We start from the raw sequence: 26,580 nt of genomic DNA, 5'->3' as shown, positions 1-26,580 counted from the left end.
GAAGGAGAAAAGAAGAGGAAGACTCAGTACAATGGATTGAGAAAGGCAATACCAAGGCTATCAGCTTTTTCTCAAAGGAATATTTTTACAGTGATTTAAATCCACTCTGTGCTAGCTCTGCAGGACTGCAAGGTTGGCTAGGTAAGCTGCCTAGCCCACAATAACATACTACAGCAAAGATTTAGTTTCCTTTTTACCTCCAGGTTTAAAACTAATTCAACCAGCCAGTCTCCCTGTAAATGCAATGTTTCAAAAAGACCATTTCAATTTTAATTTACATAACATATCACATTAAATCCATGTGATCAGTTCTCATTGAAGCCCAGGATTCCTGTTTTCAGGGAGAGGATCAGGATGAGAAAACAAGATGACAGGAGAACGAGAGTTTGCTCACTACCCCTGATGAATTAATCACATTGTAGAAGATGAAACAATAACAGAATTTGATGGCCTTAAAGTTCCACTTACCAGAAACCCTACCAAAAAAGCCTGTACCGGTCTCCCTTGAACATACAGTTTGGCGAAGGGCTGCAGACCAGGGCACAGCGCTACAGGTAGATCTCAGGGCACAGGGCAGCAGATACAAACCCACAACCCCCTTTAAGTGCATTTATCTTCCAAAAGCAGGTGCTGAAGCCAACCTGCTTGAAGCATCTACCTTCTGCAGGTTTTCTGAAGCCCAGAGTTAATGTGCATTATGCTGGCTCTGCCAACACTCATAACTATTTGTTCCAGTTTCTGGAGGTAAACACAGGATGGCTTCAGCCGATGGGATCCCATGACCAGCAGCACCCAAAGCCCCATTGTCCCAGGGGATGCGCCCTGGTTCAGCTTCCACAAGAAAAAGGAGTGGCACAGCCAGATCTCAAGGGAAACATTATATGCTCAAGTTGCTACTAAAACTGCTGTCACAAGGACACTTGCACAAATTAGGACTGTCCATGTCAGAGACAAGCTGCCACAAAAACAAACAGGGTTCATCTTGCCACCATTTCAGCAGGAGCAGGATCTAAAGCCCAACTGCTCTGCAATACCCAGCAAGGGATCTCACCCCCATTCACCCATTTCTGCAGTAGATGTTTGTGATTAATAATGCCAGGTGGTGACACAAAGCAATTTCTTTATTCAGATCAAACTTTTAATCCCATCTCGCCTTCTAAATAAATTATCAAATAAACTCTCCCATGAACGATGCTCTAAATCATGAGGTGGTCACAGAATAAAAACATTCCACCAGAGGGAACATAAAAAAGGGGCAAAACCAAAAGACCAAGCAAACAAAAAACTCACCTTTTTTGTTTTGGTTTCACCAATTTGCTTCTCCCCAAAACATTAGGACTCTGCAAAATCTTAGTCTGACACGAAAATCAGAATGCCATGAACAGGAGATTCTTTGCTCAATCACACATCATTTAAATCATAAAGCAACACCAACACTTCAACAAGGGAATTTCTTCTAGAAAATCCTGATAAAAGCATTCCTGGGTAACAGTCATTTAAAAGGAGAACAAAGTTTTAGTTGGCTTTGATGTGTCATATCAGTCTGTTTTATTGGGGTAAGTGGATTTTAAAAGAAGTGAAATATAAAAAACCTGGCACAGCATTTTGCAGCAGGTCATCTCAATGTACAAGCTTGGAGAAATTAAGCCTCAAAACATCCCTGTAAGCCAAGGAATTTACAAGCAAGGAGACTTGCATCAACATGCTAAGTCACATATCATGATCATACAAGGACTTGGTCTTGACTGTTGTGATGATCATTATCATATCACATCCCAATATTCTGTAGAGAATGATTTATTATAACTATGATAAATTACTGTTCGGGTTGCATATTAGTGTTATCCTGCTGGGAAGTCACCCCTCCCTAAGAAAGGATGTTTTCTGAATAGAGCAGCTCAATCAGTTACAAATCTTTCTCAGATTTAACCCATAATTGCAAGCTTTAAAATACAGAATCTGCACAAGTCCTCAGTTCTTTTGATACCCAAATGGAAGTGCTGTGTCATGCTAAAACCACAAAGTAAGGCTGGTGTAACAATGACACCAGCTGCATCGTTAGAGAAGCACAGCTCTACAGATGACAGGGTATATGTCCCTTCTTTTACCCTAGATTGGGTTTCCCTCCCTTCTCTTCCTTTTTGCTTTTACTTGACTTTATATTTTGGCTTATCCAGTCCCCAGTGCTCCCAGACATCTGCAGGTCAGGGAAAAGGAAGCATAAAATCATATCAATTTCTTAGGCAAGGCCACACAGACACATTGTAGCATATGACTCTCCATTTATCATCAGTATTAGTATTGCAGGAAGGTTTATAGACCAGTTAGAAAGCACTGGGAGTAGAAAGATAGATGCATATTGACTGGCATATCCAAGATCTCACAGTGAACCTGTGGCCCCCAGTTTCCTCTGTCACAATCACAGAAGCAGACTCTTACACTGGCTAACTGGCAAAATATCTTTGGGGAGGGACCTGTCTTGCCCTCATTACCAGCAGGTATCACATTGAAGGATGTGTAATACCTTTGTTACCTAGCTCAGGCTGCAGTCCCTGCTCTGCAGACTGCTCAGGAAACCCCTTCTCCCTATTTTCCCCACAGAGGCAGAAGTCAGCACCAGCACCTTGAACAATTCCATGTCCACAGTCTTCTACTTGCACCATCTCTTTCCATAGTTAGAGAATGAAAAACATCCCCTTCCAGCTGTCCACAGCACCAGGCCATCAGGCAGCTGCTCTAAGTATTTTCTGGGTGCTTCCTGTCCCTCTGATCACAAAATCATCGACTAATAATTGCATATCTCTGTAAAAGAGCAAAAATGCCTGTGTGAAAAAGTTTAAATATATTAAAAAAAAACCTTCATAAAAATAGTTCTTAAAAAAAAGAAAATAAAATGCCCCATGAGCCTGTAAACGTTGCCTGTAAAAGCTCTGCTGACTGGAGTAATTGTCTGCCCTGTCCAGGCTCTTGTCTGCCCTGTCCAGTAAGTTTTTAAGATAACCAACAGAAATGCCACATGTCTGACCCATTCTGACCCTCGTTCCACCCGCATTCCTTCTTCTTTGTTTGTTTCCAACACAATAATCCAACTTCCCAAAGCTGGCAATTTTCTTTGGAGGCATCATTTGTCTTTGCTTTTAACAGAGTTCTGCACGGCCTGATTCTGAGGCTTTCTTACGGAGTGGGCTTGAGGTCTCATTGGTAACACAAGCAACACCAGGACGCTTAGAATGTGCATGTGAAAATACATAGACCTGGGAACAAAAGCAGAAAGAGAGCATTATGTTTTTATTGGCATTAACACAAATTCTGCAACCTCAGTAAGTTCATGAAGAATTTAGTGCTGAGGGATGAATGGAGGAAGTGTGTATCTGATCAAGCAAGCACAAAAATACACCCTTGAATTTCACACAGCCTATGCATTTTGGTATCTTCTGGCACAAGTTCTGACAAACTCCTGCATCTGACTCCTTACAGTTCACATAAACTCATGTAATTCAACCCCACACTTATTCAGTCCATCTCACTTTTGATGTTAGAGGATCTAAAGCTGCATTCTGAAGTAACTTCCTTCATGCTTAGGATATAAAAGGTTTAAAAGAATAAACAGGGGGGGAAAATAATTTCAAGTGTTGAGACCTGAAATAAGTCAAAATGCTTGACTTTTAACCACTAAAGGTCAGGTAATGATATTTACAGAAAGGTTGTATTTCTGAAGGCAACTACTCAGAGATATCTTTAGTTGATCACTATCATGTATCAAATATTCTTATTTCAAGTAATTCAGTATACACAAGATGGAACAGAAATAAAAGAATACTTAAACCAATTACATGAGGCTCAGGCAGCTTGGGGAGGATGACATTTGGGAGCAGTATGGTCCAGCTCTTAACCACAGAGTCACACCTTCCTGTGGGCTCATTTATGCTTCTTTCCATAGTTCTTATGATTCTTGTAAGGTGCTTAACACCACTCTTAGGCATACAGTGCTGAAAAAATTCATGCCCTGGTCCAAAGGCCTACAATTTCCTTGCTTAACAGTGGTTTGGGTTATTTAGCAAAAGCCTGTATTTTTGGTCTGCAGAATAGCAGTCAAGAGGAGAGAACTTACTTGTAAAACTTAATTGTGGGCTCAACAGCCAGCATAACAAACGGTGCAACAGTATAGCAAACGGCCAGTTGGGTGACAACCCAGGTAAGAACATCATAGGTGATCTTGAGAGGCACTGACGAGAGGAAGTAATGTCTGCAGTTGTTTCTTATCTGCAGGTCAGGGAAAAGTAAGCAGAAAATCATATCAATTTCTTAGGCAAAGTCACACAGATACATTGTAGCATAAGGCTCTCTATTTATCATCAGTATTAGTATTGCAGGAAGGTTTATAGACCAGTTAGAAAGCACTGGGAATAGAATGATAGATGTGTATTGACTGGCATATCCAAGATCTCGCATTGAACCAGTGGCCCCCAGTTTCCTCTGTCACAATCACAGAAGCAGACTCTTACCCTGGCTAACTGGCACAGTATCTTTGGGGAGGGGAGTTGTTAACGATTTGACATTCCTTCCTCCTGGTTTTTATTTATTACTGTTTATCAATGGTGAAACAAAGTTACTTCAAATTAATAAATACACATTTATACCTGCAAGTGTGTGCTGTTCCCCAGAGATTCTGGTTTAGCTTTGCATCTATGAAAACTTCATAAATGAGAGGCAAAGCACATGTTAAGTGATGCACATGATCAGCAATCTGCTCTAGTCACAGCGGTTAATACTGATCACTAGTTTAATTCACCTTTCAAACTGACCTGGTTAATTTATCCTTAGCCAAACATTGGTGCTTACTAGACCTGCTTAACTGTCTGGTTCAGCCTGAAACATCGGCAGTGATAAATTTAATGATAGCGCCACACAAAAAAAACCTGTTCTGTCTTTGGTGATTCTACCCTAGATGAGGCCCAAAACCAGAGAGACCGCTTTAATGTTTCAGTTGCATCTACATGAAAGAGTTCAAGTTTGGGCTAATGGTCAACCTGCAACAGCTTCTTGTGAAAGACTGTGCTGAGCTGATAACCCAGAACTCTGGACTCAGGTTTAACCTTGAATCCCAAGCTCATCTGACTGTATGGACATTGCTGGTGGCGCTACCAGCTGTACACTCACAAGCAATTTTTCTTCTGACAGCCAAGGCCAGTATTGCAGCATGTGCAGAACTGGTGTTGGTTGTGACTGCTGGAAGCACTTTGTAATTAGCATCAGTACAGAAAGTATCTGTCAACTTCAACCCTGCAAAGGCATGATAGTGGGCTCACAGCAGGGACAAGCAGCTTGACTATACTAGTGTGATCCCTGCAGTTGACAGCTGGATAGTATTTAGTATAGGCCTTAGAAGAGAACAATGAAAGGTACATACTGCTCTGGCTGCAAGTGTGATAAGGATTCCAGTGAGAAACGTAAAATAATATCCAGGATAGATACCATGCCACAGGGCCGACAGGACAAATGTTAACGCCGTAGGGTACCAAGGAGCTCTGTCGTAGCAAACGCTGTGAAGACAGAAACAAAACAAGAAGAGGCTGAATACAACTGCACAATGGCCACTGCATTTCAAACCCTTCTCTGTTTTTAAGGGCTTATTCTGTCGTCTTAATGGCCTTACCTTGCCTCTGTTACAGAGCAGGGCATGAGGCACTCTCCATTTAGGTGGAGGGAAAGACGAATCATGCTTTATGCAGCAAGTATCCAAAGAGCGCCTGTACAAATAATCTCAGCATTGACTGCATTTAAATAAATAACAGGACAAAGAGCAGGCATGACTTCTCTTTCACCTTTATACCTCTGCCTGGAATCACACACCACCCTAAAAAATTCTGACAGTGCACCCAGAGCAAGTGGAAGGACAAAGAGATATGACTACACCCTTCGCTGATGAAGGGAGGCATTTTTAACCACTCCCACAACTGGGAGCTCAAGAAACACAAAAAGCCTGGTCAGCTGAGACAAAGAGAGTTTAATGAAATAATACAATGTACAATACCATAAGAGTGTACTTCACAGCAAAAGCAGAAGCCAAGGAGCCAGCAAAAGTGAGTGAGAAAAAAAACCCCACAGACCCTTGCCCCCAAACATGGTGGCCAGCAAAGTGGAAGAGACTTACACTCCAAACCTGGAAGCCAAAAAAGCCCCCTGAAACAGGAAGCATCTCATGTTACAGTTCAAACTACAAGTCCCATGAAACTTCTGCCCCAGCCAGCCCTTTCCTTATAGAGTGGGCATGACATCTGCCTGGTATTTGGCAGATGCTGGGAACAACAGGGAGCATCATAAACTATTGCAAAGCAGGGGATTTCTGCTAATTTTATCAGCCCAAGATCTTACCCCCAAAATGCAAGCAAATAATACCAGTTCAAGAGCACACTAAGCAATCTATTTGGCTATCTGGTGTATAACTGAAATGTCAGGTTCCAAAGAAATGACTCAAGATAACACACTTATCAGGAACATCATTTGAATAATGAAAATTAGTAAATACTGACTTTTAAGGTGCATATATTTAACAACAAACAGTTGTGGTAAACACAGTAAATCTGTACCTGCATTTTTGACACCACACTGGCTGTACACTGAACTTTAATCATGCCAAAAAAATGAGTAATAGCAGACAGTTCCATTTATGAAACTTGACATGTAAGGTTGAGGGGTAATGGCTTCAAGCTGGAAGAGGGTAGATTTAGACTGGATGTTATGAAGAAATTCTTTACACTGAGGGTGGTGAGACACTAGAACAGCTTACCCAGGGAAGCTGTGGATGTCTCCTCCCTGGAAGTGTTCAAGGCCATACTAGACATGGCCTTTAGTAACCTGATCTAGTGGAAGGTGTTCCTACCCATGGCAAGGGGGTTACAACTAGATGATCTTTAAGGTCCTTTCCAACCAAAATAATTCTCTGATGATTCTATGATGAATATACTTAGCAGTCATGGGTTAAAATCAGATCTTCTCTGTATCCTAAATGAAGGCTCCCTGGCAAGCATCTGTTGCTAACTCCAAACCAGACTACACCAGGGCTCTAAAGACTTTTCTTCAGTTCTAACTGAACTGGATGTCAGTGACATGGTGAGGCTCACCTCTGGCAGTAATGCACAGGGAAACACAACACAGCCAAGTGAAACAGTACAACAAGAATAATGGAGGCAAACAGTGGCCTAAAAGATGCCATCAAAAAGCTATTATCTTTTATCATGGGAGATCCAATGCTCATTTATGGCTTTGCTGCTCATATATAAAATGTGGGCATTTTACATGTGCAGCAATAAAACTTTACAGCACCAAATACCCTTGTACTCCACCAGCTGTTCCAGAAACAGGAAACAAAGAAAGAAAAGAGGGCTATATGTTTATGAGCTCCACCAGTCAGCGTTTTTGCAGGCCATCTAGAGTTTTTAGGTCTCAGAAGCACATTACTGTTCCATTACTTACCGTTTTAGCCAGGCAGCTGTCTGAATGTTCCAGTTTTCAATGTACATCTTAAAACTTGTTGCAGTCTAAGAAATAAGTTTACATGAAATGTTAGCACTCAAACCGGTGAAAAGTCACTTGCATTTTTAAATTAGACAGGAGAGAGACTGGAAAATGTTCATTCTGGTAGCTAAGTGTTGTGAAGATTGTGCCACAGTCACTAATATGTTTTGGGAGGGACATTAACCAGAACTGACTGCTCACTGTTAACACGTGGCACCCTCTGTATAATCTCACTTTGTTTTGCAAAATTAAACACAGTATTTGGTTGCTTCTCAAATTATGGGAAATCTGAACAGCTTTCATGTTTTAAGTGCTTGGCCTTCCTTTCTGTTCATAAACGGCTTCATTTTTGGAAGAGATATCTTGCCACACAGTCTGGACTTCCCTAGAGTGCTAATAAACAATGTGTTATGAAAATGTAAAAGAAATGCATTATTTGGAAAAGGAAGGGGGAAGATTGAAAAACACAAGCATACCATTTTAGGCTAAATTTAGAAGCCAATTATCAGCACAATGCCCAGCTTGAGAAACCAGAGTGGACTCCACTCTTCTGGGAGAACCACCTGTACCTCCTCATGAGACCAGTTCCCTTTTCTTTAGGGGACTGCTGGACTCCATTCAGCATCAGTTCCCCTAATCCTGGACAGCTTCACCTCTGGTGGCTCTGCATCCCTACTCCCCCTTGTCCCTCACATGCTGACTGAAAACTCTGAGGACCTCCTCACCAAACAGTGATGAGATTCAATGACACCACATTATTTTCCCATGTCAGCTGAAGGCAAAGGCACACTGAAAAGATGTACTAAAAGCAAAGGTTTCCAAAAAGTATATACAGATATTTTTGTGCTCCCACCCAGAATCCTGAAGGCTAGCATGTCATTCTCTGTGCTTAAGGAGTTAAAATTATTAGTATTTCCCAATGCACTACTGCCATGTTTTAATTGCATTCCTGCACCAAGAGAAGCCAAGAAAAAAGTGATTTCTCTTCCAACTAATATTGTCACTCTCTCTTGGCCTTCCTTAAGCTCCCCTGTTACATTACCAAGAGAGAAAGAAGTCATTGGCTTTCAAAATATTAATGCTGCCAGGGCTTTCAAATCCCCAGCATGGGTTTAGCCACTGTCACATTTTAATGCGCTCACAACTCCTGCCATGTGTTTATCTTTAGGACAGAGTGGGTAATTTCACATTTACCACTCAAGCACCCAATTCTTAACCAATTTTACATATGCAACTGGCTATACCTGCTGAAAACACATTGTACAATCACACTGAAGCTTCACTTCCATTTATGCATAGTGATTGTTCAAGGCTCACCCTAAGCGAGGTTTCTGTAGCTTCTCTTTCTCACCACACACTTGATCAAATCAATGGAAAGCACTCTGTTTGTGCTCCTGGAAAAAATTTCTCCAGCCTGACCTCTATTGCCCCCATGACTAGTAAAGGAAAAAGGGTTTTGAAGAGTCTTGCAGTGGGTAGAGAGGAGCAAAAACTCCCATTTCCTTAATTTGGCTTGATTAAAAAGCATTGCCCACACTTCACTTGTCTCCTTCAAGCGGGAACTGCTCAGCTCATCAAGGCAGGAATCATCCCCTTCTCCCATACTGAACAAGATATTGATTCAAGTTTTCAGGGTGGTATCTGGCATGCTGCATCGAGGACTACAAAGCATTTCTAGGCTGTGTATTCTGTACCACTCAGGGAGAGATGTATACTGAAGATTAATTAAGGTTAAAAAAGCCCAACAAAACCAAACACAAAACAACAGGAAAGGATACTGAGAGAGAACACCTAATGAAACTTCCAGACTTGGTATCTTTCAAAGAAGAATTAGAGGGGCTCTTTCATTTTTCAGAAGAGCTTTTACAGCATAGTCACTTAGAATAGAATAGAATAGAATAGAATTAACCAGGTTGGAAGAGACCTTCGAGATCATCGTGTCCAACCTATCATCCGACACCACCTAATCAACTAAACCATACAACCAAGCATCCTGTCAAGCCTCGTCCTGAACACCCCCAGCGACGGCGACCCCACCACCTCCTCAGGCAGCCCATTCCAATGGGCAATCACTCTCTCTGTGTAAAACTTCCTCCTAACCTCCAGCCTAAACCTCCCCTGACGCAGCCTGAGACTGTGTCCTCTTGTTCTGGTACTGGTTGCCTGGGAGAAGAGACCAACCTCCGCCTCACTACAACCCCCCTTCAGGTAGTTGTAGAGAGCAATAAGGTCACCCCTGAGTCTCCTCTTCTCCAGACTAAGCAACCCCAGCTCCCTCAATCTCTCCTCATAGGGCTTGTGCTCCAAGCCCCTCACCAACCTTGTTGCCCTTCTCTGGACTTGTTCCAGCAAGTCAACATCCTTCCTAAACTGAGGGGCCCAGAACTGGACACAGTACTCAAGGTGCGGCCTAACCAGTGCAGTGTACAGGGGCAGAATGACCTCCCTGCTCCACTTAGTCACAGATCATTCACTAATAAAGCAGTCAACTTGTTTTCACCTGCTTTTCCTTTTAAAATCTTAACTACAGAATTACAGAGGGGAGCTCCTCCTCTTTCTAAAGAAAAGAAGCCTTTAGAAGGCTGTCTCTGTCACACAAACATTTTCACATCCCCCTGGCATTCACAAAATATTCTTTGGGGCAAACAAATTACATTGGCCATCTTTCACATTAGAGAAAATAACAGAACAGAACTTGAGGTAGAGGATGAAAGGATTGAGTGCCTGTGGGTTAAAATCAGAGGGAGGGCTAAGAAAACTGACATCCTGGTTGGAGTCTGTTATAGACCACCCAACCAGGATGAAGAGGGGGATGAAATATTCTATAAGGAACTGGAGGCTGTCTCAAGATCATCAGACCTTGACTTTGTGGGAGACTTTAACCTGCTAGGAACTTAACTCTGCAGAGAGGAGGCAGTCCAGAAGGTTCTTAGAGTGTATGGAGGACAGCTTCTTGATGCAGCTGTTAAGTGAGCCTACCAGGGGTCAGGCCCTGCTTGACCTGCTGTCCTCAAATAGAGAAGGGTTGGTGGGACATGTGATGGTAGGAGGGTGTCTAGGGTGCAGCAACCATGAGATAGAGGAGTTTTCAATATGCAGGGAAATAAGGAGGAGCAATAACAGAACCCTCACTTTGGACTTCCGGAGGGCAGACTTCAGCTTATTTAAGCAACTAATTTGGAGAGTACCCTGGGTAGCAGCCCTTAAGATCAAAGGGGTCCAGGACAGTTGGACATACTTCAAACAGGAGCTCCTGAAGGTACAAGAACTGGCAGATCCCATGTGCCAAAAGATGAGCCACCAGGGAAGGCAACCAGCCTGGATGAACAAGCAGCTCTTGCATGAATTAAGGGGAAAAAAAGAGGGTGCATCACCTCCGAAAATTGGGGGAGGCAACTCAAGATATGTTTAAGGATGTTGTTAGATCATGTAGGAGAAAAAGAGAGGCAAAAGCCCAGTTAGAACCTAAGCTGGCCACTTCTGTGAAAGACAATTAAAAGAGGTTTTATAAATATATTAAGGCTAAAAAGAGGGGCAAGAAGAACCTCCACTCTTTATTGGACCTGGAGGGAAACATTGTCACTAAAGATGAGGAAAAGGCTGAGGTACTAAATACCATCTTTGCCTCCATTTTCAACAGTAAGGCAGGAGGACTTCAGGATAACTGAACTGGTAGATGGGGTCAGGGAGCAGTATAACCACCCTGAAATCCATAAGGAAGTAGAGACTTGTGGGGATCCAAGTGGCTCAGCAAGTCCATGGGACCAGATGGGATCTATCCTAGGGTGCTGAGAGAGCTGACAGATGAGCTGGCCAAACTGCTCTCCATCATTTACCACCAGTCCTGGCTCACCAGAGAGGTCCCAGATGACTGGAAACTGGCCAGTGTGATGCCCATCCACAAGAAGAGGCGGATGGAGGAACCTGGAAACTACAGGCCTGTCAGCCTGACCTTAGTGCCAGGAAAAATTATGGAGCAGATCATCTTGGGGGCAATCACTGCACACCTGCAAGATGGCCAAAGGATCAGGCCCAGTCAACATGGATTCAGGCAGGGCAGGTCCTGCCTGATCAACCTGATCTCCTTCTATGATCAGGTGATCTGCCTGGTGTATGTGGGGAGGGCTGTGGATGTAGTCTACCTGGACTTCAGCAAGGCCTCTGACACTGTCCCCGACAGCAATCTCCTGTCCAAGCTGTCAGCCTGTGGCTTGGACAGCAGCACTCTGTGCTGGGTTAGGAACTGGCTGAAGGGCCAAGCCCAGGGAGTGGTGGTGAATGGTGCCACATCCAGCTGGCAGCCAGTCACTAGTGGTGACCCCAGGGACTAGTACTGGGCCCAATCCTACTCAATATCTTTATTGATGATCTGGATGAGATTGAGTCCACCGTTAGTAAGTTTGCAGACAACACCAAATTGGGAGCAGGTGTTGATCTGTTAGAGAGTAGAAGGAATCTCCAGAGGGACCTTGACAAGCTGGACAGATGGGCAGAGTTCAACATGATGGCATTTAATAAGTACAAGTGCCAGGTGCTGCACTTTGGTCACAACAACCCCATGCAGTGCTACAGGCTGGGGTTGGAGTGGTTGGAGAGCAGCCAGACAGAAAGGAACCTGGGGATACTGGTTGACAGTAGGCTGAACATGAGCCAGCTGTGTGCCCAGGTGGCCAAGAAAGCCAATTGCATCAGAAATAGTGTGGCCAACAGGAGCAGGGAAGTCATTGTGCCCCTGTACTCAGCACTGCTTAGGCCACACCTTGAGTACTGTGTCCAGTTCTGGGCCCCTCAGTTTAATAAGGACATTGAGATACTTGAATGTGTCCAGAGAAGGGCAACAAGGCTGCTGAGAGGCCTTGAGCACAAGCCCTGTGAGGAGAGGCTGAGGGAGCTGGGATTGTTTAGCCTGGAGAAGAGGAGGCTCAGGGGAGACCTTACTGCTGTCTACAACTACCTGAAAGGAGGTTGTAGCCAGGTGGGTGTTGGTCTCTTCTCCCAGGCAACCAGTACCAGAACAAGAAGACACAGTCTCAAGCTGTGCCAGGGGAAGTTTAGGCTCAAGGTGAGAAAGTTCTTCACAGAAAGAGTTATTTGCCATTGGAATGTGCTGCCCAGGGAGGTAGTGGAGTCACCGTCCCTGGAGGTGTTCAAAAAAGGACTGGACGTGGCACTTGAAGCCATAGTTTAGTTAGTCATGAGGTGTTGGGTGACAGGTTGGACTTGATGATCTCTGAGGTATTTTCCAACCTTATTGATTCTATGATAAATAGCTTATAAAAGACTAATGGATGTTTAAAGCATACTGCAGTCACAAGAAACATGTGTGACACATGTTTTGAGAAACAGTGTGGTTTGCTGGATGGAGGTCTAGATCCACAGCCATTTAAGCTCCATGTGGCCCTGCTCAAGCTCCTTGGTTTGTACCAGTTCTCTCTCCAACCCTTGCATTTCTCTGTTTACAAAAGGCACTCCAGGCATGTGCAGTGACTCAGCCACTGCAAGTGTCGTGGCAGCTTCTTTCACTAACACCCCTCATCTCAACTAGGTTACAAAAAGTGGAAGACTGTTAGAAGTAAATAAACAGAATATACCACAGATGGTGGAGAATCATAGCTGTGAGCAATTTATTGACCCACTGAACTCAACCACAATCTACAGTAATTGACTGCTCATTTATTAAACATCTGATTAATCATTTATTAGCCCTCTATAAACTATTTAGAAATGCAACCTGAATACAGAGTGTGATGAAGGCTGTGTGACAGATGCTTTTTATCTACCCAGCAGATAAAACACAAAGCCTCTACATGTTAAAGAGGAGTAGCCTAATGGCACAGACTTATTTTCCTTCTAGGAAAGCTTCTCCCCACTATCTTGCCTGTTTCTCTGTAATCATGCCAATGCTGCTACTTCTTTCACTCACCTCAATATTCCAGATATTCAAATTGGACAACAGGTCCCAGCGGAAAGTGCCCCTCTCATCAACTCCACTGAAGCCATAGCCAGCTGCATTGTTGACTGCATCTGCTGTAATGCCAGAGCAAAACATGTCAAATCGAGTCTGCTTAAAAAAGACACCTTTTCTTTCAAGTCAGAATGACACCAAATACACATTCAAGACAGCTTTGTAGCAATTAGAATCCTCTCTTTCAAAGACAAGTTTCCTCTTGGCAAAGTGGCCCTGTGCTAAAGCAACACAAAATTCACTTTCTAGCTAGAAAGACCAGCTCCTCCTTGGGCTGAAGAAATAAAACAGTAACATAAAAATAAAGCAGCAATGGACAGAAACCACTTTTCCCATTATTTTGCCTTTATTATCCACCTGAGATAGATATAAAAGAGTTACCATAAAATGAATTAGCATTTTCCCCAGAAGTGTACCTGAATGCCACAGCATTTTTCAGAATCCCAAAAACATGTGGTGTCTCAAAGACATGGTCACTATCCCTATTAAGAGTTTCAGCATGGCTGTTTTCATTAAGGCTTTCATTCATAATCGTGCAACAAAGCCTTTTGCTAATCCTGTTGCTCAGTGCCTCCCCAAGTACTTCATCATCTCTACAACTCAAATATCAAGTAACATCAATTACACACTTAACTGCTCTTTAAGTGTAAATGAAAGCTTGGCTAATGGCAAGCATTTCAAATGCTGCACTTTCGTAGCACGCCGGTCAGCTGCTTTCCATTTTAGCCTTGCCTGGGAGCCATCTCATCACTAGGTCTCAGGATTCTGTTTTTAACATGCCCCCACCATAAATCCTCTCTCACTGTACTAAGAAAACAGGAGGGCCTCATTACCTCTGGATCACTAGGTGCAGCCAACACCAAGGATTATTGGAAGAAAAAGGGGAGCAAAAATACAGGTAATGCTTTTCCTTCTGGATCGTTTACCTCATACAAGCCTGATTAAGTTACACTTTTAAGAGGTCAGCATTTATTGCCCAAGAATGAAAACTGATTTTTCTTTTTCAGTCCTATGAATATATGCACAAGCTCACAGAAGAGTCCCAAGCACAAAACTAGGAAGAGAATCTGGTTAAAAGCAACCAGGAGTAACAATAAATGGACAAATATATAGACAAGCTTATCTAACCTGAAACTTTCAATTTTATTTTCTACTTTATTAACTGAGATAGATTTTACCAATGGAAAGAAACACCTCCAAGGTTTTAATTCTCTGTGGGGGAAAAAAAACAAACCCACAACAAAACCAAACCAAAAACCACACTACCAACCCCAAATTCCTCAAACACCCTGTCTGAAATTATATATTTACCTTATGGCCTGTTTCTTGCTATGAGAGCAGTAACAAGCTGCGAGGCCCACAGGACCCTGTCCAGTTGCAGAGACTGGAACTGGATGTAACTGTCACTCTTGAGCAGGGGGACTCTGGATTTGCTCCATTTTGCTGCTCCAAGAGTGGCAGGTACTGCTTAGTGTTTCTTTGTCAAAAGCGAAAACCCAGAAGTTCAAGGACATAATACTACAGGAGATCCATCAGCCTCTTGCTTCCCAAGCTGCTGTCTGCAGAGCAAGGTGTGATAAGCAGAATTGCTATTGTCCAAAGGCCAGCAGAGGTTCCCCTGCTGATTTGTACAGCTCTGACATGTTGCTTTCACAGTTCCTTGGATAGATGCTTTCAGACTCAAACTGGTTGCATTGACAGCTCCAAGTTATGTTGCAGCCACATTCCTATGACTATTGCTAATGTGGCAAGAAGCTGAATTTTCTGTCTTTCTGGAGGAATTCAGCCATGGCTTTCACACAATAGTGTGACTGTCCTTTTCTGAGGGCAGGAAGTGCTTATCGAGGCGGTTTCAGCAGGCACTTTTACAATGCCCTGGGCGCCCTGGGCCATGCCACCGCAAGCTAAACAGCGAAAGGATAAAGCGTCTGCTATTCTGCTGCCCGGATTTGCAACGTGCATTATTGAGGTCTCACCCTCCAGTATCCAATGTGTGCCTTTCCCAAAGCTCCTCATTTGTAAGGTATTTCTACAGCCTCGATGGCTTAGTCATGTCACAAATTCAAGTTCAGTCTCTCTTCGGCAGTGGACTTTTAGTCAATGGGGGGGAAAATGGAGGCAACAAATTAACATTGGGTCTCACAGAAATAAGTTTCTGAGCAAGCGTTTCTTTATCCCAAAGCTTTTCTCATCTGGCACATGCCAGTCTTGGCTGTCTTCCCTCAACCTGTCAGTTTTATTCCCAGAAGTTTAATCACAGACTCACAATGAGTTTCCCTGGCTCTTTCCATCCCATCCCAATAACACTCTTCTGACTTTCAGGTGTATGCATTGCTGGCTGGGCTTTCAGGATATCCCCTACACACAGTCTTGCAATATCAGCAAAAGCCTCAATCTCTCATTTATCAGCCTGGCCTGTGTGAGGATTTGACTCCTCACACATAGATGGAAAAGGTTACTTCTAAAAGGAAGAAAGTAAAATACAAAAAAGATGATTCTGACCACCAGTCTAGCTGGTTCCCAATAAAAGAAATTTGCTTTGCTCTATAATGAGCCCTCCTCCTGTTACTCTTTTCCTTGCAGAAATTCTTGAGTCCTTCCATTCCCTGCTTCACCCCACCTGGTTCTCCAATCCTTTCTCTTGACAGCTCAAAGCTAACATGTGTACAGGATCACACAGCTGTCTTAGAGACAAAGCCTAACTTCAGCCCCACAATAAGCACTGCAGCTTTGCAATACAGATGGCATGTGCTAAGGATGTCCCTAAAGGAAGACAAAGATCTGTTTGCACTGTAATGTGCTTGGAAAGCCTGAGCCAGCCCAACCAATTTTAACCTCTCAATCCCACAGATGTAAGTGGCAAATTATGAACAAAACATAAAAATCAAGGTTTAGAGGAGGCAAAACTTTTTTTCCCCCCCTAAATTCCTGTTACAAAATATTTGGGTACAAAGTTTTCAGTAAAAGGTAACTGTTATATCGACTTTTCTGGCAAAAGTTGAAAAGCAGATTCGGTTCTAGGAGCAGGGGATGTCACACAAGCCAGAAGAGATTGTATCCAGGTTTTTTAAAACTTCTAACAATCCTCTGCTTCACTGGGGTCCACTGAAGATAGGAACAAGTGCACATCTCCCATGAGACCTACAGATCTAGGGACCAATTATATTTTGGTTTCCTTCCCACTAATGTTTCAGACCCCTTTCCACATTCATGAACTTGTTTGTTACCTATAAAAATAAATGATGTGGCCACACTTACCCAATGTCCATGCAAAGTAATACTTTGGTTTTGCTGCCTGTGTTACCACATACAGGTAACCAAGTCTTGACAAGAAGGGTGTGTTATCAAGGAATTCATTATCAATAATATACGCCATAGGAAAGTTCTTGGTAAGCGTCAAGAATAAAATGAGAGATACCAGTGTGATACACAGCTTGTACATCACTGCTCCCTAGAAAGCACAAACAGCGAAACAGTCATTACAAACATTTGCTTAAAGGGGTGTGTGCAGAAAGAGTCAGTATTCATAATATACAAAAGCAGCGTGCTTCAAGAGCCAGCAAATTCAGCAATGATAAAGTTGGTAGTAATTAGCGCAGAAGAGGTAGACACAGTCAAAGCTTCGATTTAATTTGTTTTACTGAACTATCTATTAGATAGGTACAAAGGACAATTAGAACTCAAAACTGGTAATGAACTGCACGAGAGACTCCTACATCAATTAGTGAAGGCCCTCAAATGAGGAAGAAAACAAACAAAACCCCAGGCGCTACAAAGTAAAGGAGAACTCTTTCCTATATGCACTGCTATCTCCTGGACTATTATGTACCAGACTCCTCCTGGAATCCAAACCCATTAGTATTTGGTACAATTATAGGTCTTGTTGCCCAGCTGTCATCCAGAGATCTTCATAATAATCACTTGTCCAAAAACTGTACATCTCACATGACATGAGTATCTTCCCATGATACAGGGTATCTGCACAGCCATGCTAGTATTCAAATACTCCTCCCAGGCTATCTATACACTAATATTATTGACAATCATATCAGTAGTTAGAAACATGATTTCAAATACACATCAGGAGTAAACTTTCCTTGATGCCATATATTGGTTTCAGCTGAGCTAGAGTTAATTTTCTTCCTAGTAGCTAGTACAGTGCTGTGTTTTGAATTTAGTATGAGAACACTGGTGATAACACACTGATGTTTTTAGTTGTTGCTAAGCAGTGTTTATATAAAGTCAAGGATTTTTCAGCTTCTCATGCCCTGCCAGCAAGGCAGCTGGAGGGGCACAAGAAACTGGGAGGGGACACAGCCAGAACAGCTGTCCCCAACTGACCAAAGGGATATTCCATACCCTATGATGTCATGCCCAGTATACAAATGAGGGGAACTGGCTGGGAGGTGTGGATCACTGCTCAGTGACTGAGCATCAAACAGGTGGTGAGCAACTGCATTGTGCATCACTTGTCTTTCCTGGGTTTTATTTCACTATGTTTTTGTCTTCCTTTTCATTACTACTGTTCTTTTTCTTTGAATTATTAAACTGTTCTTACCTCAAGTTCTTACCCAAGTTTTACTTGTTTTCAATTCTCTGAGAGGAGAAGACTGAGTGAGTGGCTAAGTAGTGCTTAGTTGCTGGCTGGGATTAAACTATGACATAAAGTCATGATCAGAAAGGCAAATCTAGCACTTGAATACCATACAACAATTGATTTATGTTCTCAAAGAAATAGTAATAGCACAAAATACTATTGAAGCAACAAGATATTTTCTGATCATAAGTACACTTTTTATATCTTCTTCACATTCAGGGATAAATTAATGTAACATTATCTTTAGATGGTTACAATGCAAATTTTAATATTCCCTGCTAACTTGCATCTAATGCAGTTTGGGCCTTATTTTGACCTTAGTGAGAGCTAATGTCAGTCAGCAGTCTCTGAAGTCAGTAGACATACAACCATGTGCAACAGGAATCAGGTATGTAGAGGCACATACTCAGTTTCAGAGGACACGATCTGCACACACTCACAGATCTACACATTTGGTGTCACCTGAAGAGAGGAAGCTGGCTCTCAAGTTATAAAATTACCTTCTTGTAAGGCAGGATAACATAAGAAGGTCTTAAATAATATATAAAAACATAAAATAGAATAAAATTAGTATTAATCAATGTTAAAAGTGACCTCCAAATTATCTAAGTGTGAGATTCTCTTGCAAAGCACCTGGACAAGCTACACTTTCTGATTAACTATGATTCACATACTTCTAACATCTGCACTATAGGTGAGATTTGACTTTTGCTTTGCCCCTGATATTTCCTCTTCTGTTTGGAGCTGAACTTCAACTTGTCATTGTCAGAACCTGCAGACCATTCCCATCATTGCACAAAGGACACCCAGTAACCAATGAGCAGTTTTGCAAGCCAAACACATTTGGGGAACTCAGGAGGAAGACACTAGCCCCTTCAGCCCTGACCCTGTGATTAAAAAAAAAACACCAAAAAAACAGCTACTTCACAAAAAAATCCCAAAGCTGTGTCTTTTAATGGGCAGATAACCCACAAATGGGTTTTCTTTTTAGTTTTCAATCATGAGAATCATGTCCAAAGCTGTACTCTCCTGCCCTCTGCAATAAATCTTTGTAATTTTAAAACTTACAGTTGGAGAAGGATCAGGAAGTCTGTCATAACCCTTCTGCTTCCAGTTCACTTCTAGTAGTTTCATGTGCACATGCCTCCCTTCAATGAAGGCTACATAATCCTTGTAATTGCTGCAAGGCCCAGCTATGATGCTCATAAAATTGAGGAGATAACTTAAATACTCCAGTAAAGAAGGTCTTGTCCTGTGAAAATCATCCACAGATGCCAAAACAGGGAAAAACAGACAAACAAACAGAACAAGGTAAAACAAAGCAAAGGCTTTCATAATGGCTTTTTATTTTTCTGTCTGCCTCAGTCCCCAGCTTTATCCTATCACCCTCACCCCCCATCTGAAAGCTCACTAGGTCTGTTTTGGAGAAAATGAAGCACAGCCTCTTTTTTATGCTCTATGCTTCTACACTCATTTTCAACAGGCCAGTAGTACGAAGCTGGTAGCTGTTTTAGGACATCTGTCTAGTATTATCAGGGACCAGTAACAGCTGGCAGACCACAGGCTGAATAACAGTGGTCTCACCATGCTGTGCAATGTAGTACCTTGCCTTGTTACAAAAAAACACAGGGCAGGGAGCATTTGAGACCAGGACTCTCAGGGCTGTGAAGAGCTCTCATCCACCCTTCAGTTCTGCTTTTTGAAAAGTGGGAAGTATGATGCCAGACAGAGAATGAAGAGGCACTTTATCCTGCTGCGTAAATAAAGGAAATGATTGCCTGTATTCCATCATGAACAAGAAAAGGAACTGAAAGGAAAAGAATACATAAAAGATAGATGAAGATGAAAGTCAAAGATGAGTCTGTTACACTCATCATTGCCATTCTGCAACTGCATATCCCACAAGTTCCTTGGGGGGGGGGGGGGAAGGGGTGGGAGGAGGGAAGGGATTATATCAAAAGTAAAACAAAGAATATCCACCGTCCTTGCTGCTGATTAGAAGAACAGAAAAGAAAAATGCACAGGCCCCTCACTGCTAGTGTAACTTGTAAATTGTTGGGCTTGCTTTATATATGCAACAGAAAACACCAACATCTAAATTCTGCACTGAGATACGCAGCGCTCTCCACAAATGGCTAACAGCCATCATCCAAGTAAATAAGGAATCCCCAGATGAGAACAGAAAACTAGGGGACTGTGTTTCAAGACTTCTGTCCAAGACAGATAGACACACATAAACCAAAACCTACTTAAAAGTCTTTCTGATCAAAACATAAATATCTACCAGGAAAACTAAGCAACAGTTAAACATTTGCTGTTGCCTAGTTTTATTCTGAAGCAGAATTAGTTTGAATAAACAGTTAGCTTAGCCAGGATTTTCTGCATTCAGCCTGCTGGTTATTGTAGATGCTAGTGCCCAAATGATAATTTCCCTGGTGAAAGCATTTTGCAGAAAAAATCTGAGGCAAGGCTCATCTTTCTGTTCTGCAAAATCCAGTCCTTCATTTGGGCTTCTGAGCTCTACAGTAAAATTAAAGTCATTAGTTTCAACTTCGGTTCTGCACATGGGTGGGTGGGGAGACATGAGCAATGCACGAAGGAATGTAGAGAGGACGAGTGAGAAACAAAAACAAACCAAGAACAGGAGGGAAGACAAAAGGCTGTATTACCAAAGGGGATTTAAAACTCTTCAGCTATGACTTGTCTGCCACTGACACTTGAGCTATTGGCATGTACTTTTCTATTATGAGCTCATCTACTGTACAAGGGAAAAAAAGAAAAGGCATTTGGTGAGAATTTGACTAGAATTAATCATACTGTCACAAGGGCCCAGCGAGGTTAAACATGCTGTGGACTTTAAAAATAGACATATAGCTATGGGTCACGGCAAAAGCTACACAAACCTCCTTACAGGATATTTGCTTTTTAAGAAATTACTTTCAGAAGCTCATGGGCAGAATTTCTGATGTCTGATTCTTCTGCCTTGGAAATGAAGGAAATCATTTCCTTGGCCTCGAAGTAACACTCCATGGTGAAATGTAGTTATGGTTCTAAGGCTAAGTCTGTAAACTAATTATTCTATAAAACAAACAAAAAAAACCCATGAACAAACAAAACCCACCAACCCTGCACTTGCACTGGAGGTGGTCAAGAGGGGATTGGACATGGCAGGTGGTGACATGGTTTAGTCATGAGGTCTGTGGTGACAGGTTGGACTTGATGATCTTTGAGGTCTCTTCCAACCTTGGTGATTCTATGATTCTGTGATCAACATGCTATCTCCCTCTGAAAGATAGACTAGTCACATCACATGAAGGAGTAGGAGTATTAATGCTACCAAGGGAGATAGGAAAAATATAATTTCAGTGTCTGAAAACTAGGGCAAAGAAAAACAGCATTGGAAGTGTCAAAGTCAAACCAAAATAGATTTTTACAGCAGTGGTTTGCTGACAGAGAATTAGCATTCTACTTGGGGAAAAAAAATGTATTACAGATAGAATGAAGACAACAGCCAGAAAGTCCATACAGTATAGTCTTAGTCTGAATATAAGAGTTGATTCAGCAAAGACTAGCTTTGTTGCAGGTGGATATATATTTAAGTCAGTGAGATGTTGCTAAGTACTTTGGCGCTTTACTGACCAGCACAGGGTGATAAAGGCCAAAGCCTTGCATTAAAGAAATAAGGAATATTGCAGAGAAGCTATGTTTGTGTAAGGAAGGCACTGACAGAAGCATTACAAAATCAAAACTGCTCAAGCAAGGAGAAAAAGCAGGTGGGACATTTGGCTTATCACGGACTGGGAAGAACCAGAGAACATTTTCAAGGGCAGGCCACTAAGCTGGCCCTGACATTGCACAGGCAAATAAAATAACAAAACCAATTAACCAATCAAACCCAACCACAAACCCAAATCCTAAAACTTCATTAAATTAAACACCAATCACTTGGGGAATTAAATTCTTACTTTACAGCAAGCCGATTTTGCTCAGCAGTGAGTTCCTCAGCTTGTCGTCCTATTCCTAGAGAGAAAGAAAAGTCACATTAGATCTGTCCAAAAGCCAAACAGTGAAAACTATCCCTAAAGCCATATGTTTGCACCCCACAGATAACTTCCTAAGACCATAAGCTACAAGATTTCTTAGTCACAGCTCAATTCCAAACTTTTAGGTCAAGTATACTACTGTTCTACCCTACTTCCTTACCCAGTTCCTTACCTCATTTACCCTTTCTCACTCTTGCTACACTTTCATGAAGAGGAGCTGCAGTATCACACACACACAATGCAACTCACCATGCCACCAACTGGCAGCGACCTCCAGCAGTCTCTATCAGCAGCCCTGGGCTAGATAAACCTCTGTTCCCAGAAGCCACTGGCTCATTTAAGCTCAAACCTCCCACTAAGCACAAACCTCCTGCTGGCTCCTTGGTGAGAAATGGAGCATTTCACAGCAGGAGGAGTGGGCAGTGGAAGAGAAAGAGACTCTCAGGGAACAGAAGCTCCACTGGTGTGAATGAGTAGCCTGGCTGCCTCCTGCTGAAGCAAGCCTAAATACACACATCAGTAATAATCCAGAATTGTACAAGGTCCAGACTGGAAGGGCAACCTCCTGTTGAGTGCACAAGACCTTTGGGGGCAGAGGTAGAGCACTGGCTTGCTGTCCCAGAAAAACTGTGGAAAAATATTTTATGACAGCCAGTGTGTAACAATTTGGAAATATCTCAAAACCCCCACTCTGAAACTTCAGCTGCCCATAGTGTGAGGAATCCTACTGGTTTCAGGAGAACACACGGGATGTGTCACAGCACTTGATGCTGAGTAGGCATCTATACAGCTTCACAAGATCAAGGGCTTGGCATCAATTAACACCTCTGTTCTAAATATACTGGCCATAATTACCAATACACACACAAGACTCGTTTCCTAAAAGGCTGCTGATAAGCTGCTCATTTCCATTCTCTCTCCACTATTTCAATTTGTAAATACTGGGAGGGTGTGAGTTCCAGGGAAACAATTAAGCACTTAATTACTTGAAGGGCTGGGTATTTTGTTTGTCTGTTTCCATTTATGGGCAGCCAAGTTAAATTTTTTACAAATGGAAATTTGTCACTAATGTCTGAACTGCAAACTGCCTCCATTCCATCAGCTGCTCCATATATGGATGCTCACAGCATAATTGGTCTTTTCCATAATTATTAATCTGTAGGATTCCTGATTTGCTTAAAATGTTCCTGCCTCTGCTGCTATCTTATATGGATGCTCACAGCATAATTGGTCTTTTCCATAATTATTAATCTGTAGGATTCCTGATTTGCTTAAAATGTTCCTGCCTCTGCTGCTATCTTTTCCTTTCTTGCCTGTTTACCATCAATATTCTAGGTGTGCACCTAGGTTGCACACTACTGTGGCACACAGCCACACTTGAGCTGGCTAGCTTGAACAACAGAAGCAGAAAAGCCCCAGAAAAATACACATCAACAAGGTCAGTTAGCTGAATTTCAAGCTGTGCCCACTATAGCCAGCTAAAAGCATTAGACTCACTTGTGTAAATCTGGCTTGGAACCAGTGCCAGACCCTGCAGTCTGTGGTGTGGCCATCACCTCACCTAGATCATAACTCCATAGCAGGCTACTTATCTAGTAACACGCAGTTTATAATGCGACAGGCGTCACTCAGACTACCCAACAGTCACACTGCAACCTCAGTAGCCATGAGGAATAACAGTACTGATGACTACTGACATTTCTAAGCTTTGCACTGTACTAGACACAGGCATTTTACTGGGAAATAATAGTGCCCTTTGTCACAGCACAGCACAAGGCTGAAGCCAATGTTATTTTACTTACAGCTGTGTTTCTCCCTGTACTGGGACAAGGCTACTGAATTCCATCCCTCACAGCTCATGGAGTGTATTATCACTGAATACATCATCTTCAAGACCCACCTGGATGTGTTCCTGTGTGATCTGGTGTAGGTGATCCTGCTCTGACAGGGGGGTTGGACTCAATGATCTTCCGAGGTCCCTTCCAGCCCTTAACATGCTGTGATTCAGGGATCAGTGATAGCGTATTTTTGCTATGTTAACATTAATGACTGAATCCACGTATCAAACACAACTTTTGATTTTTAAGAATCAAAACCAGCTTCAGAGAGCTTAATGAAGATGCACTGTAGCATCTAAACAGCAGATACTGGTACCAGCTACAATCCAAATTGGGCCCCAAGGAAGTAGGGCACCCACAAGGGAAAACAGTTGTCTTTGTTACTGCAGTGACAGTTTGATAGTAGAGAACTGATCAAAACTGAAGTTTCTCGGTTTCCTCCACAAAGCATTTTCCCTTTTCATGTGGAACAGCTCACTGAACTGCATTCGCCCACTCTGTAATTCAACCACAGAATGAGCTGGAATAAAAATGCCTCAAGACACGAAGAGAGATTCTTTTCTTACCATCATGTAACTGGCATGCAAGTGTTGTGATCTTCTGTGTAATTATCATCAGCGGACTAGAACAAAAGACAGAAACAACAGTTACATGTCTTGTAACACAAATTATTCCCAACTTTCCTACTGGGTGCCTCTATCCCTTTAAAAGGCATAACTCTTAGCAACAAGTGGAAAACATCCAATTAAAGCTGAAGGAGCAACTCAGGCATAAGACAATTGCCTGAGTTCAAAACAACCCCACAGTAACTTGCATTGGAATTTTTAATTGTAAAGAGTGCACAAAGCCTTATTTTATTTCTTTCCATCCTGCAGCAGTACAAACTGTTATTCAGAAGAAAACATACCACTAGAAATACCAACTTCTGCAGTCCACTGGGCTTTCTTTCAGGCAAGGACCAAATTCCAGCCTCATACAATGTAACACTACAGTACAGCAATGCTGCTGCAACATAACTCTTGTCTCTTTTTACTGTTACTTTCCTATTGTTTTTCTCCTCAACACCTTAACAAAATGTCCACTCTGCAGACACACAGGCTTATTTCCCTGCCTAAACAGCCCTATCAACTGGGGCTGTGTGCATGCTTGCACTGGGGGAACCATTTTATTGCTAGCTTCTGCTGTTCCTTCTGCTATTGCATCATCTCATTAAACAACTTCTCTTAACCCAGAGTTCCTTTTTGCTGTTGTTTTCCCTCCCATCTGTGTGTGAGGTGGGGGCTTGTGGGAGCGGACTGTGTTAGCCCGGTCCACCATGGCAGGAAAAACAAGAGAGAAGAACCTGCTAATATTGCCTCTCATCACATCTCTCTGCTACTGTGGACACCATCACAGACTGTCCAGATCTCATGCTATCTACCTCAACTGCAACAGCCAGGAGATTGCAATGGGTGATGAGCATACATCACTATTTGAAAGCTTTACTCATGACGACTGTATGTAAAACTAGTTCCACAGAAGAGACATGTCTTCACTGAGGATTAATACAATAGACTGTTTCTTGAGTTGGTGATAAATTATCAACATAAACTGATTTCTGCTTGAACACAAATAATGTCTTCAACACAGAAGTTCATACCTGAGCTTGCATACATGCTATTTACAGAATTTGACCAGTATATGGAACTTTTCTTTAAGAGATTCAGATGATTTCTCAAAATATTATAGCTATTAACTTTAAATATTGTATTTTCTGGAATTCAATGAAAGAAGAAAGCAGAAGGCCTTGTTTGGTTGTTTGGTTTAATTTGAACAGTATTTCCCCTGACAATTTGTTGAGGTAAAAAAACCCAACCAAACAAAAAAGTAAGTTACATTCAATAATGTCTCTGTCTAAAATAACAGTCATGTTCTGCAGAGATTTTCAAGAGATTCTGAATCATCCTCAACTCAATCAATCTACTGGTTACAATGAAATGTAAACCAAATAGTTAAGATCAACTGTTTGCAACCTATTTATCCCACTATGATAAATCAAGCTGATTTTCAAGGTATTTAACATGCTGGGCATAGGTAAACAGAGGAATACTGGAAACAGACATTCAACATAAATGGGGGGCAGCTTTGTTGGTTTAATACTTAATACGGCTGATCTTTCACAAGAGTCCACATGTAATCCTGCGTGGGTAAAGCAATTTGCATTTTCTGCCCCAAACCACAGAACATGCTGTATCAGCCAATTTCTTAATCAGAAACTATTTTTATCATTTCAGCAGACTCTATTTGAAATGTCAGATAAAAGCTTACACATAAAGTCCAAAACAAACTTAAATAGACACAGATCTGGAATACAATCATGACACACAGCAGCTCTCTTTGGGTCACCTAGACTATTAATTGCAGCTAAGGAATGGACAAATAGAGCAATGACCTTCCACTTTCCAGATGACTCCAACACTGTGGAATAGCAACTTGAATTTTTATTCCAATCCCTCTTTCAAGAAAAGTTATTTGTAAGCTGTTTTCACCATTGTCCTCAGCATCCTATTTCTCGAGGTAGATTGTCCCATTCAGACAAAATTTAGGCTCTGCTTTCAAAGATGCATAAACCCCAATCCT

The 26,580-nt window shown here is 42.1% G+C and overlaps 1 protein-coding gene across 1 annotated transcript in view; it reads right to left on the bottom strand.

Moving 5' to 3' along the window:
• Positions 1-616: 616 nt before the first annotated feature.
• Positions 617-26,580, bottom strand: part of MBOAT1 (membrane bound O-acyltransferase domain containing 1) — a 65,064-nt gene continuing 39,100 nt past the window's right edge. The window contains exons 5-13 of the mRNA XM_009906691.2: positions 24,528-24,583; positions 22,046-22,100; positions 19,149-19,332; positions 16,742-16,934; positions 13,442-13,545; positions 7,477-7,541; positions 5,411-5,543; positions 4,112-4,263; positions 617-3,254 (exon numbers count right to left, since the gene is read on the bottom strand). Of these exons, the coding sequence (XP_009904993.2) occupies positions 3,122-3,254; positions 4,112-4,263; positions 5,411-5,543; positions 7,477-7,541; positions 13,442-13,545; positions 16,742-16,934; positions 19,149-19,332; positions 22,046-22,100; positions 24,528-24,583 (1,075 nt within the window). The 3' untranslated portion in view covers positions 617-3,121. The remainder of the gene's footprint in view (positions 3,255-4,111; positions 4,264-5,410; positions 5,544-7,476; positions 7,542-13,441; positions 13,546-16,741; positions 16,935-19,148; positions 19,333-22,045; positions 22,101-24,527; positions 24,584-26,580) is intronic.

Source organism: Dryobates pubescens, chromosome 9 (genome assembly GCF_014839835.1).
Source record: "Dryobates pubescens isolate bDryPub1 chromosome 9, bDryPub1.pri, whole genome shotgun sequence".
Classification (NCBI taxonomy): domain Eukaryota; kingdom Metazoa; phylum Chordata; class Aves; order Piciformes; family Picidae; genus Dryobates; species Dryobates pubescens.
The sequence above is the reverse complement of the archived record's forward strand: the minus strand, read 5'-3'. Positions and strand labels throughout refer to the sequence as shown.